The sequence below is a fragment of the Podarcis erhardii genome (assembly GCF_964252035.2).
Source record: "Podarcis erhardii genome assembly, chromosome: 8".
Lineage (NCBI taxonomy): Eukaryota > Metazoa > Chordata > Lepidosauria > Squamata > Lacertidae > Podarcis > Podarcis erhardii.
Window position 1 is genome coordinate 48,380,702 of NC_138499.1, and position 15,343 is coordinate 48,396,044.

The following is a 15,343-nucleotide window of genomic DNA, read 5'->3' on the forward strand; positions in this document are numbered from 1 at the left end:
AGATTTTTATGCTACCCCTATAAATTGGTATATATTAATAAAGAGTGCCTTTTTTTAGGAAATAGTTTCGTACATAATTTTGTTAATGCTGGTTAACATGCTTTGCTCATCTATAATGAACCCCCCCCCCAAGGTAACTAATTTTTTAATCCTGGACAATTTTTTCCCCCAAATCAATTTTAATTATAACAGCTTTCTTGTTTGAAAAACATTTAAAAAACACCACCACAGGCAAATTTTGCCAGCCAAAAGAAAGAAACAACTTCTCATTTCCTAGTAGGATAATAGGAGCAGAGCAGCGGAGGTGTGGATTTCATGATCAGAGCAAGCTGTGTTTTATTCAGAATTTTAACCACAACGTTCAAAATGTGTTCTTTAACCACATGGAAACGATGGCATGGTGAACAGCTTGTAGGAGGGAGATTGTGAGGTAGGATTAGAAAGGGATGGGGGAAATTCAGGAGAAACAGCCTCTCCTTATATAAGTTGACTATTGCAGAGCACTGATTTTATATTTTTCTACTCATATATAAAGCAGCAACAATACAGAAATTTTCTGTTTCCCCACCATTCCCCAGAAAAGAATGAACAAGAAGAACAACTGGATGGGTGGGAAAGCATGGCATTTAGTACCTTTATGGGGCAGAAATTACTGTAAGAGCAGGAGGGAATATTCCTACAGTGGATGGGGGGGAAAATGAAAAAAATGTGGGTTCTTTACTCATGGCTTAATTATTATTTTTTTAAAAAAGTAGTAAAAGGACAGAGAGGGCAGTGTACAATAAAACACTTCCCATCCAAAGTCTTGCAGTAATTATACTTGTAATATATCTAATACAGTGACTTCTAACTGGGAAAGTAAGATCCAACCCCAGTGGATTTAGGAAGTTCTGTGAACAAATGATAAGAACTATGCATGATTTGTCCCCACTTTTGAGATCAAGAAGGGATGCTCCATTTGTGTGTGGCAGAATCTTCTCAATGGAAGCCTAACTCATAAGGAATGAGAACCAGAAAAAGCATTCAAGTCCAAACAGAGTATAGAACATGGGTCGGCAAACCAAGGCCCGGGGGCTGGATCTGGCCCATGGACGGTCCGCGAATTGCTGCATGGATCGGCGTAGGGATTCTGATCGTTCGGGCTGCGCCATTTCTTCCCTCCTCTCCCTCACACACACCGCGGTGGCGCCTCCTCCTCCCTCCTCCTGGCTTTTCCCCACCCTGCCTAGAGGAGGAAGGGGGCTGGACTTTGTTGAGCCATGGTTGGCTGAGTGCCATTTTAAGCAGCCCCTCTCCAGAGCCAGCCCTTTTGCACTGCTCATCGTCCCGCTGCTGCCAGCCCCTGCTGCTCGCAAGGCACAGGTAAGCAGCCACTGGGGCTCGTCCAGTGCTGTGGAGAAGGGAGAGGAGAGTCTTGGGGGGGATTTCCCCCCCATAGTCCAGCCCTCCACAAGGTCTGAGGGACAGTGGACCCCTGCGGAAAAGGTTTGCTGACCCCTGGACTACAGAATATAAGGTTTCTGGAAGTATTCCCTCTACGCTCATAGCTGCAGAGTATACTTCTGTTCAGCATAGCCATCTTTCCTAGAATCTATTCTGGGCACCATGTGCTTCACTGTTTGACAATGGCAAACTATAAATTAAACAAACAAGCACACTTTTATTAACCTGAGGCTTGCTGATAGAACAACTTGACACTCTTTCTGGGAAAGACAATTCACCTACTATAGGACTTGTTTAACCAGCAAACTACTTTATTTTAAACACTAGAGTAGGTATATCGTGGAACACTGAAGAACACAGATCGTATCACGTTACTGTGAGATTATATAATTGTGATAACACAAGGATTTTGCATCTACCTTTTTGCTGGGCATTTTTGATTACCATCTTTTTCAAAATGGACAACTTTGTGCCATGCATAATGACCTGAATAATATTCTGCTTTACTCTGTTTTGGGAGAATACCCAACCTGAAACATTGCAGAGCCTTATGGCATGCTTTTTAATCATTAGGTAGAGTGAGGAGGTCAAAGAGGTGCTGGAAGCCATCCATCCAGACTGTGTCCCCTAAGCTAGTCTCTGCCCTAAGGAAGATGTTGTCTTGTTGCTAATGTTGAAATAAGTTTCAAATGCCAATCTGATCAGCTTCTGTACCTGGAATGTGGGGAAGGGATCTTGTCCATTGCCCAAGGCAGCAAAATGTCTCAGGTCAGCCATGCCCAAGAAAATAGACAGCTGTCAGCAAACAGCTACCTTAACTCACACAGCACAAACTAGAGAAACAAGGTTAGCAGTATAAGGCATGAAAGCCAAATTTAGCTTCCTAAAGTTTCCTCCTCAGTGGGCTGATTCACCATGGGCTGATTCACTTCAGTCTCATGGTGAAAAGAGGAAAAAGCTGGGATAATCTGAATGTACAGGCCTTGTCTTGCTTAAATTCCTCCTACCAGAAGAGGGAAGCTGATCATCCTGAACATTTGTCTCTAGGGTCAAGGGTACAACAGTTTTTTAAAAAAGTATTTTTTAAAGTGCTTCTGCCTACAGCCTACGTTAAACCTAAAATGTGAAGTGTTAATTTTATTCATTTATAAAACGAGCTCAAGTGGATCCTTTGAGGCAGCCTACAGTCACAAACTGAAAACATAATGCAGCCATCTACAAACATAACAGAGCAACATAGGGGAAGATTAAACCATTACAAAAAGCTATGGAGGGGGCTGTCCACCAGGTCTTTCAAAGTAGGAAATTCTACAGCCTGAGCGCTGCAAAGGCCTATATCAACTGCTAAGGCATCTATGCTGATTCCCGGGCAACTGCAGTGCACGGCAAAGCCTTGGACAAACGATAACAGTATAAAAACGCAAACACAATTGAACCAACCTGTATATCATTTATGTGACTTATCAAGGAGCTGTGATTCGATGTAACCAAGCTGGGTGTGCATACACAACATATAGTATAACACCCAAGGAAGAGGTAATTTTTAGGGGTGGTATGCTGCTGTCTAACAGGCCTAAAATACATAGGATTAGGTCTAATTTCACATTCCTTACTTGTCAGGGAACTGCCATCAGGGCCGGAGGGAGAGAGCAAAATCCAGAGGGATTCCAGAGAGCGTCCCGGGATTGGGAGAGGCAGCCCATCTTCTGGGGAAGAGAATCAGCATAGCACCAGTGGAGAAGGGGGGCGGATGGGGGAAGCGGCGAGGCGGTCCCATGACTCCCTGCCGGGGACCAGCGGGGAGAGTAGGGGTCCTCCACTGCCTACACCCTCCTTCCGCAGAAGGCTTTCGCACAGAGAGAGTAGGAGGAGACTAGGCGTCAAAGAGCTTCTTTGCTGGAAGAAGTTTAAGAAACACCCACTGATGGATTCTGCCAGCGATTGAGACAGCCATGGGTGAGTGGCTGTCCGGACAGAAAAGGTTCACTCAGGCAACCCAGCCAGGTGTTTGCACCGGCTTACGCACGAGCAACCCCCAGAACCATTACATTACTCATGCTAAATTCTGCTAGAATAGCAGTATAAATGGTATTGAAGGGTTTCAGAATGTGGCAGACCCCACCTCCCTACCTCTGCAAGATATTATGACACCTAGATACTGAAACGTACAGTATTGGCAAGGCAGGAATACCAACACATAGTTGGAACACCATAGTTGATACCTCCTACTCACATGGGCGTAGCCAGGACTTTGGGGGAGGCAGAACTGACATGATTGGTCAGTTAGTTAAATATTTCTACTGTTTTACTTGATCTAGAGGAGCAGCTCCCCCCCGCCCCCTCTTGGCTATGCCCATGCCTACTCAATCCCTCTTTGCTGGTGCAGAAATGTTACTGAATTGGTCATAGTTTGAATTTCACTATTGTTAATAATGGTTCTTTCTTAAAATGTCTCACTTGAGAGTGGTGAGTTCTGTAAGCGATGGCTGGGTGGCCTTGAGATAACTCTCCCTTCGTGCAGCAATCTTTGGAGATGGCTTTGGGCTCGTGTCTGAGTCCCCACTGTCTTCATCCCCCATGGCTTTGATGTAACTGCCACTACGCATTCGCCGGCATGGGATCTCATCATCTTTGCCATGTGGAGTATACCCAGACCATTCATCTTGAGGAACCTGTAATACAAACAAAATGCAATGATTTTAAAAAAATTCCTCCATGTAATATATATGGATTTTTTAAATTTTTAAAATAAAGTTAAAAAGACAGGCAACAAAAAGGAAGAGCACACCTAACAGTATATCAAGTTAACTAATTTAGGGAAGAAAGAGAACTTACTACAGCCCTTAATATATCATGAGGGAGCTTGTGCAGCATTTAGAGCAAAACTAAAGAGAAGCACACTAAATATGGAGTATTCACTTGTAAAAATAATGTAGCCAAATAATATTAAGGAAAAATGTACATATAAGCAGTTGTATATAATTGGAAAATGATAAAATGCTTGAAGTGCCTTCACATAGGAAAAAAACAAAAACAAACCAGAAACCCTGGCATTGTAACATCTTTAAAAACTGAGAGCAAGTTTATTTATATTACTCTACTGCTCTTTAGAAGGTTGTTTGGGAGTCCTCTAATTGTGTGCTCTACATGACTGCTGTTGTAAACAATTGCTTCAGAAGGTCTTTATGCAGGAATCCCATGTAATTAGACCCAAAATGATGAAGAAGCATAGTTTTATTAGAAATTAAAGGGAATATGGAGAAATTCCTCCCAGTAAAAAACAACCATGCACTGTTGGACATTTTCACCAAAAGTGAAAGTATGAACCTATCTATTCACATGCCCTTCCAACAATACTGATGGTAGTTATATATATTGGATGAAGCCTTGCAGGGCTAATGTAGCACTTACTGACAACCTTGTACTGCTCTTCCTTCGTATTTTTATTGTTTGACATGGCTGCAAAATAGGTCCAGATACAACACCATCTTATTCCAAAGATTCACTCAAGTCATTTCCCTATGCTCCCACATAGGATGGATTGTCATCTGCAAACGGCATTTGGAGGGTATTATAAATAGATTATGTCAGAGCTTTAGCTGAAGAAACAGCAGCTTCTGGGAAGGATTCAAAAGAAGTGAGTGGGTGCTTGGTTGCCTGCTGGATACGAGTCTAGCTAAGAAAGTGACGTAATTGCAGGTACTGCTACAAAGACAGAGAAAATTGGCTTAGCTTTTCTCAAGACCTGTATAGGAGAGATTTCCCTTTATCCAATAAATCAAACAATCCTTATCCTCTCACAACTATTCAAGTGTGACGCACTTGGAGACTGTTGTGTGCTGCACGGGATGATGCAGAACTGACATTAGCAGAGATAATTCCTCTTCTTTCTCGGTTTATAACAAAATTCGGTCATATTGAAAGAAGAGCTACTTTGTATGCAAGAGGAGTGCTTGCAAAATATAGGCCCAGTTTGCAAATAGTGCTAAACCAAACCATGGCTTAACACAAATGAGCAAATGTGTGGGTGCTTCCTCCAGTCCTGCTGCTGCTCTGTCTGGGTCTATGCCACGGTTTGGCTTAGCGTCATGTCGAAACCAGGGCTCATGAGCCAGCAGCACTGGGTAGCACAGTGGCAGGGATATGGGAACGTGCTGCAGCAGCAAATCCTAAGTCCAGAAATCTACATGTTTGCTCATTGTGCTAAGCCATGGTTTGGCTTAGTGTTACCTGTAAACTGTAAATGTTACAGTTCTGGATGCACTAAAAAAACTCTGGACTGCTCTGTGGCACTATAGAACATGCAATTCTTGTACAATATAACTCTCCAATACATGTGTGGAAGATTTCCTTAAAAAACAAAAGAATTGAGTAGCCGCAGCTTTCATTAGCCAGTTCTTACATGGAGACTTATAATGCTTTTTACACAAAATAGTTAATTTATAAAAATTTTGGTTAAGCAGATAAGATATGAAGATTCTAGTAATCCAAAAGCTACATCAGTCTGGCATTCCAATATCTTAGCTGCTGCTTCTATCAGCCAGGAACCACTTCACAATCTTGGAGAGGCTATGGAGAGGCAATGGGATGCTCCCTTGCAGCTGTAGCCATCACCACCTCCATTGTCAGGGAGAAGCGCTGGCTCATCCTCCTGCTGTACTCAGCATCAGCGGTGCTGGTGGAGGAAACAGGGACATTCCTGGATCAAAGCAGAAGCTGGGATGGCTTTGTAACTCTGGGACTGTCCCTGAAAAATCAGGACACTTGGAGGGTATGCATTTCTTTCTTCTCACATGTTTTCAGCTTACAAGGCAACTTAAGCAAACTCTTGGTAGTTCACAAAGAAAATATGCTACTTCATCTTTTGATCAGAGGGCAGGAGAAAGGTAAGCAAAGAAGTCCTTGTGCCAATCAACATTCAGTCACTTCTGTGCTAACCCTTTGAGACAACATTAGACTATTTATCTGTTGTTGTTGTTTACTTTTCCAAGAATCCCAAAATGAGCAGCAGTAGAAACATCGACACATCTTTGTTTCCTCCAACTTGTATTTTACAGTTATCTGATTTACACTGCTGGGATTAAAGCAACAACACGTGCAATAAATTACCCGAAGCAGGGGTGGGGGAAGACAGACAGAAAGGAAACCTGTTTTTCCTCCTCTCTGATTCCTTCTCCTTCAGGAACTACCTGTTGGTAAAGTAGATTACCTCCTTTCAGGCTTTTACTTCCTTATGTTATATGCACATTAATGCTCTTAAAAACCTGTACCAAACCTCTCAAATGTTATGCTATTCTTTCATTATTAGTAAAGCTGGGTTTGTTTTATATTTAGCAAAAAAGATAGGATCATAGAGTTGGAAGGGATTCTAAGGATAATCTAGTCCAACCCCCTGCAATGTAAGAATACGCAGCTGTCCCATACAGGGATCAAACTTGCAACTTTGTCATCAGCATCAGCATCCTCTAACCAATTGAGGTATCCATATTTAGCCTTTAAGTTTTAGTTATGTCTCAAGAACAACAGACGAAGTCTAATAAAGGCAGAGGGTCTTCTTGGTAGTCACGCCCGCCCTATAGAACACCCTCCCGTCAGATGTCAAGGAAATAAACAACTATCTGACTTTTAGAAGACTTCTGAAGGCAGCCCTGTTCAGAGAAGTTTTTAATGTTTGATTTCGTATTGTGTTTTAATTTGTTGGAAGCTGCCCAGAGTAGCTGGGGGAACCCAGTCAGATGAGTGGCATATTAATGATTAATAATGATGATGATGATGATGATAAGTCCAAACTTATGTCAATAGTTTTGTTTACGGGGGGGGGGGGGCTAAAAAGCAGGTTTGGCTTAGCAGACAAGCAATGTCATCATTCTGGACTTTCGTTGCTTTAAACTCTGGGCGTATGCAAAGGAAGGATGTTATCATGCACATGAAGAGGAAAATATTGAGACAAACTTGGGTTTTGGCTATATTACTTTCACAACCCAGTGGCATTCTAGAGCCTTTGGTATAGGACAGTGCTTCATCATCCCATGTACATAAAAAGGTAGCTGTGTCTCAGTACCAATTTGGGGAAGGCAATTTGTGTGGAGAAGCCAACTGAGGAGAAGCCCTAGCAGAACCAAGAAGACCAAGAAAACCAATTGGAAATGGATTACAATTCAAAAAAGGATTACATTTCAGAGAAGATATATTTGCAGTTTTCACTGTCCTCCCTATTTTTGCTTGTTACAGGATCCCTCGCCTGGGTCCTTGGTCTGTGTACTTCTTTGAGAATACATTTTGTGTGTGTACTCTATGAAGAAAGGTTTATTGGTAGGATTATTCCTTCATTCCAATTTCTATTCCTCGTTTCCAGGGTTATTAATTAGGGAGATAGCACCCTTGCTGTAACATTTGGTCAGTAAATAAAGCTTTGAACCCTTATTTCTTGTCTGGCATTCTTGCTTTCCCTTTTTGCAAAGAAAGGATCCTGAGCCAAGTGTCTCAAACCTGGTCAACCTTGCATAGCAAGGCTGTTGTTTAAAGTTCACAACCCAATTCCACTACAAACTGGGTCTGTAACAGCATGTGCTAGTAGTGTTAACCTATTGGCTCCATCTTGGCCATAGGTAAAACCTATACTCAGAATGGCTGTGTCTGTCATGAGATACCTTGCCTTTTTATCCTTTCAACCAGAAGTCACACCAGATTGTTTCTGTACAAGGCTGCAATTTATTTACCAAACTCCAACATACACAGTAGCTACCTGGACCAAATGTGGACTGTTCCAAAATAAAGCAGAGAGTATGGACAGCAAGGGATGGGATTTGTTTGTGGACAGCTCTCAGTTTCAGTTGGTTTTGAAAAAGCCCTGAGGGCAAAATCATGAAACCAAAGGTTGCTAATGAAAACCACTGTTCAGGCTTTATAAGCCAGGCCCACAACACTGGAGAGCAGAAATAATGGGAAATGGGGATGTATAGAGGCCCAGGAGGCAATGCACTGGGAATGGCTGTGTTTAATTCTGGTCTGAATGAAAAGCAGAGAAGCCTGCAAAAGAGGAGACATGCAAGGCCTCAGCCCTACAAAAGTGGGTGGATGAATCCACCCATCAGCTGATTGTCAGGAATCACCAGCTTCTTTAAACTACCTGAACCCTGTAGAATGGCATGGAAAATGGCCCCTATGTTCCCCTTCAGTTTTATGGATTCCTATGAGGATACCCCTTCAAACAATAATAAAGGCTAGTAGCTAGAAGCTATTGGCCCCTAACCAATGTAACATGGTTACAGCAGCCAGCTGTTGGATGTATCTGTACACCCCCCTCACAAACTCAGCTCTGTGATTGTTACACTACAGAACACAGATCCTTCTAAAATAGGCTACTGTGAGCAAATTATGGATTTTATTGTACATCTGCCGCTTAACACTGGCTGAATTTAGGATTCAGTGTGTGTATAACAATTTAACCTACCCTTCTTCCAAAGAGCTCATGGTTTTCACCTCCCATCTTTCATAACAATCATTATGAGATAGATTAGGCTGAGAAAGCATGAATCTGGGTCTTCTTGATTCTAGCTCAACACTCCTATACTAGCTCATTAGAGCAAGAATGAAATTAAAATCAGAGTACATTACAAGAGGGCTATAGTACTGCCAGCAGAAAAAAACAATTAGAAAGAGAGAGAAAAGTAAGGCTAAAAATTAACAGATTAAATAGCTGTATTAAATTTAATCTATTTCAAAAATGAATATTGGCAGCTTTATTAAAATATTCTTTTGATCACTTATTAAATTGTGTTGAGAGTATTCCGGTTTTCCCTCAAGAGATCATTAATAGAAATTGATGTGCAGTCTTCTTGTGGTGTTTTCTGACTCATTGCAGAGTTAATGTACTAGCGCATGGTTTAATTCAACCAAAGCATTTAATAGTCCACATTTTCCCAAATAAAAATTGGTCACTTACTGTAAAACCTTTCCCATAGCATACACGTACTGATAAATTTATAATATACTTCACAAGAATGAAAATCGTAAAAGGAATTCTCTACTGCCTGCTCAAATTACCTATTTGGTTTCGTGTTACACACAATAGACAAATTACCATATGAAATACCATCAACAGCCAATGCCTTAATAATATCCCCCAGGGTAAGAAGCATGGACTCATCTTCCACTATTTCATGTTGGTTTAGTGCAGATAAAATCAAATAGTTACCTGAGAACAACAAATACACACACACACACACACACACACACACACACTATATGCAAGAGTACATTTAATAAAGTCACATAAATGAAATGTAAAATACATAGCAATGTCTTCTAATATGTTATTTTAAAAAGTTGCCCTAGGCTTATGATAACTATGAGCTTACCTTGTAAGGCGAAAAAGCAAAGAGACTGTCCTTGTGGCAAAATACATTCATTATTCATCTCATTTTTGCTATAGTTTATTGCAGCCGAGAGCATTTAAGCTTCTTTTGGGCTTTGCCAAGGCAAATGTGGGTGAGTTTACAAGTAAACACTAGGTCTGGGGAGGGAGGGAGTGGTTGGCCATCACTCACAATGGGAGACATGTAACCAAAGCTTCCTATTAGTATGCAAATACTTAATGAAATGAAATTATACAAGTGAAGAACAATGCTTAATGACTGCTCTGTGCAGATCTTCAAAGTTATGCAATTTGGGATTTCTTAGTTGATCTTATGGCTGCTTTACATACCATTACAACACCATTCATTTACTGAATTTCACTTGCTATGGTCTTTTATCATGAATATACATTAATTCAGCGAAATAGAATGGCTACGATTTATGCTTACTGTTAAGACACCAAAAGATCCCAAAGGGACCGAAGAAACATAATTTTAGACATGTGTAATTGGTCACTGTCAAAACAGGAGATTTTAAGTCATGTGAGCCAAGAATTTAAGAAAGCACATGTAAGTGCATGAGCGTGATCACCTTCTGAGAAATAATGATCAGAAATGTCTGACTGATTATAATTATTGTATGATGTGTGCAAGTATGAGGTGCTTCCTATACATTTTAAAATCCAAGTTAGCTTGAGTTTTGTCAACCCTCACAGGTGATAATCATGTCCTGTAGCACATGCAAGCACTCTTTAGAAGCATATTCAGCATGTTCCCAATTAAAACACATCAACATTTTGAAGTATTTCTAAAATATGTCATTAACTTTTGTGGAATTTTAATGGTGATCTACTTCAGCTTAGTCAATCTGATTTATAATTTTGAACATATGCTGGTAAGATAAATTTTAATATTCAAGAAAAGTTAAGTTTTATTTATTAAAAGTGTTTATACTCTGCTTTTCTAATTATTTTTTGTAAGGAGCTTACATTAAAAGGAACACAACAATAATAAAATAGAACATTTAGAAAAGCTCTGAAATAAGACACAAGGATAGAACAGATTGGTTTGGATCCATGGATCTGCCCACGGAGGGGAGTGGGTGGAACATGAGCTTCCTAACTCTTCCCAGCATCCCCCAATGAGAGAGAAGAGAAGAGAGAGAGAGAGAGAGAGAGAGAGAGAGAGAGAGAGAGAGAGAGAGTCTGCTGCATGTCTAGAGACTCTTCTGCAACAGGTAGCCTGAAGTATGGAGCCGGAGGAAAAGGGGGCAAGTCCTTAAAATTGGGAATAGGATATTAGAGCTGTAATACCATCTAGTTTGATAATCTGGCTCATGTTATCACCCTGGCAGGCTCTTTTTATCAATTGTAATTTCTAAACTGCATTTAAAGGCAGCCACCTGTAATGAGCATTGCAGAGGCAGATTTAGGGCAGCACGACCAGTCCACTGCACCGAGTGGGGACACCGCATGGCATCACAACTATAACATAGTGAACTGAGCAGAACAGAAAGAGAAAGGCACTCCTTCCTTCATCCAACCACCTGATCTTGGCACTACCCACCCGCCCTACCTTTGTGCTCCTTCGCTTACCCAGCCACCCAACATTATTTCTGCACTACCCGACCCATATCTGTGCTCCTTCACTCACGCTGCTCGCCCTGCCTCCTACCTTTGGCTGCCACCTCCTCCTCCTCCTCTGCTGGCACAGCAGACCTATTTCCAGAAGCCAGCTTCCAGAATTGCTGCAACAAAAGGAGGAAGAAGAGTAGCGACGCAAGGGGAAATGGTAGGCTTTGCAGCCGTTTTCTGGTTCTGTGCTCTGGTGTGAGCCAATTGACTCACGTCACAGCAAGGAACCAAAAAGTGCCCGTCTTTTGGTCCCACGCTCTGGCATAGCCGGGACAAAATGGGACAGCCAGGATTGGGATCAGAAGCCGGGATGTCCCACTTAAATCGGGACACTTGGAGGCTATGTGATTGGCCAGAGAACATGAGACTGACTGAAATGCCACTCAGATCAAGAAAGTATACAATGTATATGGGACATAGGGAAATGTGTGGCTTTCAGATTTTGGGGAGGATTTTCTTTAAAACTGCTTAACATTTTTGGTGGGAGGACTATGCCCCTGTAGCCGCAGTGGACCAACCTCCACTGACTGTGCTATTAAGCATGCATTCAAGCTGTAACTAAGTAGTCCCTGCACTTTTTGTATTTTCTGTCTGTCTGACCTCACAGTACACACTGCCTCTACCAGCAAAATGTATACCTGCAACTCTACCTGCAACTGAGCATTACATTTCAGACATCTGATGAAGTTTACTCTAATCCATAAAAACATATGCTATATGCAGCAGATTAACATGGCTACGTTTTGTATATTACAATTAATTTATATGATGTTGTGATACAACAGCATCTGACATATTCAGTAGACCAAACTTGTCCCGTATAGTGGTTCATGTTTTCTACGCAACATAATTATAAGAGGAACATAATATAAATAAATGTGTAATACAGCAATATTAGCATTCACAACCACTTCTTTAAACCATACAAGTCCTTCATTCTTACTTAAACAAGGAATACCCAATTCTAGCTGTTGTTAAAGTCAACTTTTTTAAATAAAAAAACAAATATAATAAACCACAACACTGCTGCCAAATAAAGCAAAACATAAAGGTTTTTATTTGGAATAAGAACCCTACCATAGTTTACTTTATTGGCTGTGACACAACATTGTGGTTTACAAATTTATCACTGGCTATGTAAACTCTATCCTGCATGTCGACTGGGTTTTCCCCGGGGATTTTAATACAGGATAATCTTAAAACGTTTTGTAGCAAATTAGCTAGAGTGTATATAAAACAAGTACAGCAACTTTTTACAAAAGAATTTAGGGATAATAAAACAACCAACTTAGTCACTGATTTGAGTTTTGGTGGCCAAGGGATAAGATTGCCACAAGTAAAAGGCGAAAGATTTATACGATCTGAAGAGAAACCAGAGTAGGACTTCCGGGTTGGCGCCTCCGACAATGGCGGAATTCCTCTGATCGGGAGGATTTGCTCCATGGAAATCAGGGTCTGGCCGCCACGGCGAAGGCGGAGACCTACTAAAGATCACAGGCGGGAGAAGCCTGTGAACGTGGGATTCGGCTGGCACCTTTTGCGCCTCCCCTACTCGTGGGGAGACCCGGTTTCGGGGATCCGGAGCGACGTGGGGTGAGCGGTGCGGTGCTTCAAATTGACTGCTTCTTTCACGGAGTGAAGCCACACTGCTGTTGCCAGAGAGCGCTGACTTTTTCCTGTGGACAATTTGATCCTAAACAACTACCCATGAGTAGAACGGAAAATTGGATTTTTAAATGTCTTAATTTGGCACTGAAACGGTGAGGTTTCAAACAGGAAGTCCGCCTTCCCCTTTTGTAAATAGATTGAAGCAAAGAGCTTGCAAGCTAAAGTCTTGGAAAGTCCTCTGTAAAGGATTAAACTTCCATCGGCTAAAATCATTAAACCTTGGAAGCAGGAGAAGAGGGGGGGAAATTTGGGATCGCGTAAGCCTGCAGGAGAGAGTGAAGAAAGTTAAATTACCACCGCTCTGAACCTGGAAACGGGCTGCTAGTAAGACTGACGTTTTGGGAAAGTTCATTGACTGTGAATAAAACGTATCTTGACAGCTAGTTAAATAAGAGAAATACATTGTTTCCATTGTCTCCTTCTGCGTTTAAAAAGGAGTAAAAGTAACTGAAAATTGAAACTAATTTTATTGCTTGAACTGTGCTTAAAAGGATTGATACAAATAGAAATTGTTTCCCTCTAGAGGGAGCCTTTGAAACTGTTACAAGAGTTGAGCTGGTGGAATCTCCAGCTGCAAGATAAAAAACTGTGAGAACCGGGGATTGACCTTGGATAGGTTAAGAATGTCGACAGAAGAAGCCTTAGTGATTGCATTGTGTAAGATAAGTTATTCATTGGAACGGCTCCACAAGAAGACGGATCTGATGACTATCAAAATTGATAACTTGGGACAAAAAGTGACTAATTTGGGACAAAAAGTGAACATCTATACAGAAACCATTCAGGAATTGATACAGGAATCTACTTTGACATGGCAAACTGTGGAGAAGGTGAGGGAGAAAGTTGTTGTTGTTGAACCTAAAGTAATACAAGTGGAGAGGGAGAGAGCCCCAGCCTTACAGAGGCAATTTGATGACTATAAGTTGTTGCCTTCTGTGATTGAATTCAGAGAAAGTCAGATTTTGAGGATTGGAGCCCTGCTTGGACTGGAGAAGGAAAGTTGGATGGATCACCTCATGCAAGGATTTACTGACCTTTGGGACCTGGACCTGGGTCAGGAGGAGATTGGAGTTGTGGGGACTTTCAGATTTGGAGGGATTTTGAAACACGTCCTGAAATATCTTTTGGATTTTAGTTTTAATTACGGATATTTGGCTGACCTGTCAAGAAGGAATAAAAACATTGCTAGGTCGGAGCTTCCCTGAGATCTACTCTTCAGCATCAAAGGAAGGAAATTAAGAACAAGATCAGCAGAAGACAAAGTAAAGTGCATGTATAAATATGAAGAAGACCTGCAGAAGGGACTTGGAAAAGAGTTAAGAGCCTCAGACAGAAGATCACCAGGTTGATGGACTATATGGAATTGACGGAAATGACTGGCAGAATCCGAGACCAGGGAGAAGAGACGGTGGAAGAAGATTGGAAAAAGTTTAAAGTTTATTTATAGAAATACTGTAAAATTAATGAGTGTCAGAAAAATGTTGGAATGAAATTATAAGGCTTTAGTAGAAATGTTATAAGCAGTTAAGCATAAATAAGTATTATAGTATTAATGGAAAATAAGGTTAAAATAAGTTAAGATAATTATATGACAGAAAATATAGAAAGATGGAAAGGAATTGCTGAAACAATTAATAGAAGTGGAATACAAAAAGGGAGGTGAGAGGAGGTCAATGAAACAAGGGAATGAAAGATAAGGCATTGAAATGGTATGATGTATGTTTTTAAATTGGTTTTGCTTTGTTTTGTTTAGTCTAATGTGTTAATGTTGCGTTGTGTACTGTTTATATATTGTACTCTATTGTTTTTTCTTTTTCTTCTTTTTTGTAAGGTTTAAAAGTAATAAATATTATTATTATTTTTTTAAAAAAAGATTGCCACAAGTAACAAAATCCAAGTTGATAAATGATCTCTGTTGTTTTGCTCAATCAAGTTTAACGGCTCACATTTTGATGGGGCAATATTTTAATATCCATAATGTTGGCAATCTTGTTATCCATTACATGTAAGCTTGCAGTAACACTTCATAATGATCCAATATTTTTCAAAGGCAAAAGATAAAAGACGTACCTCTGACCCAATTATCAAGCTGGAGTGTTAAGCAGAAAAGCTAATAGATCTGATTAATTTATTTTGGATTGATTCTAGGAATTCCCTATCATGATGTTGCCAAATAAAAAGCAATGGACTTTTCTCTGGATATTATTAATGCTAGTGAAACCAGATTGTCCTTTCTATCTC

General features: G+C 40.7%; 1 protein-coding gene across 11 annotated transcripts in view; it reads right to left on the reverse strand.

The window, feature by feature from the left end:
- DLGAP1 (DLG associated protein 1) overlaps positions 1–15,343 on the reverse strand; it is a 289,837-nt gene that overhangs the window by 77,896 nt on the left and 196,598 nt on the right. For all 11 annotated transcript variants that reach the window (XM_081873842.1, XM_081873841.1, XM_081873850.1 and 8 more), the window contains one exon: positions 3,901–4,115. In XM_081873842.1, the coding sequence (XP_081729968.1) occupies positions 3,901–4,115 (215 nt within the window). The remainder of the gene's footprint in view (positions 1–3,900; positions 4,116–15,343) is intronic.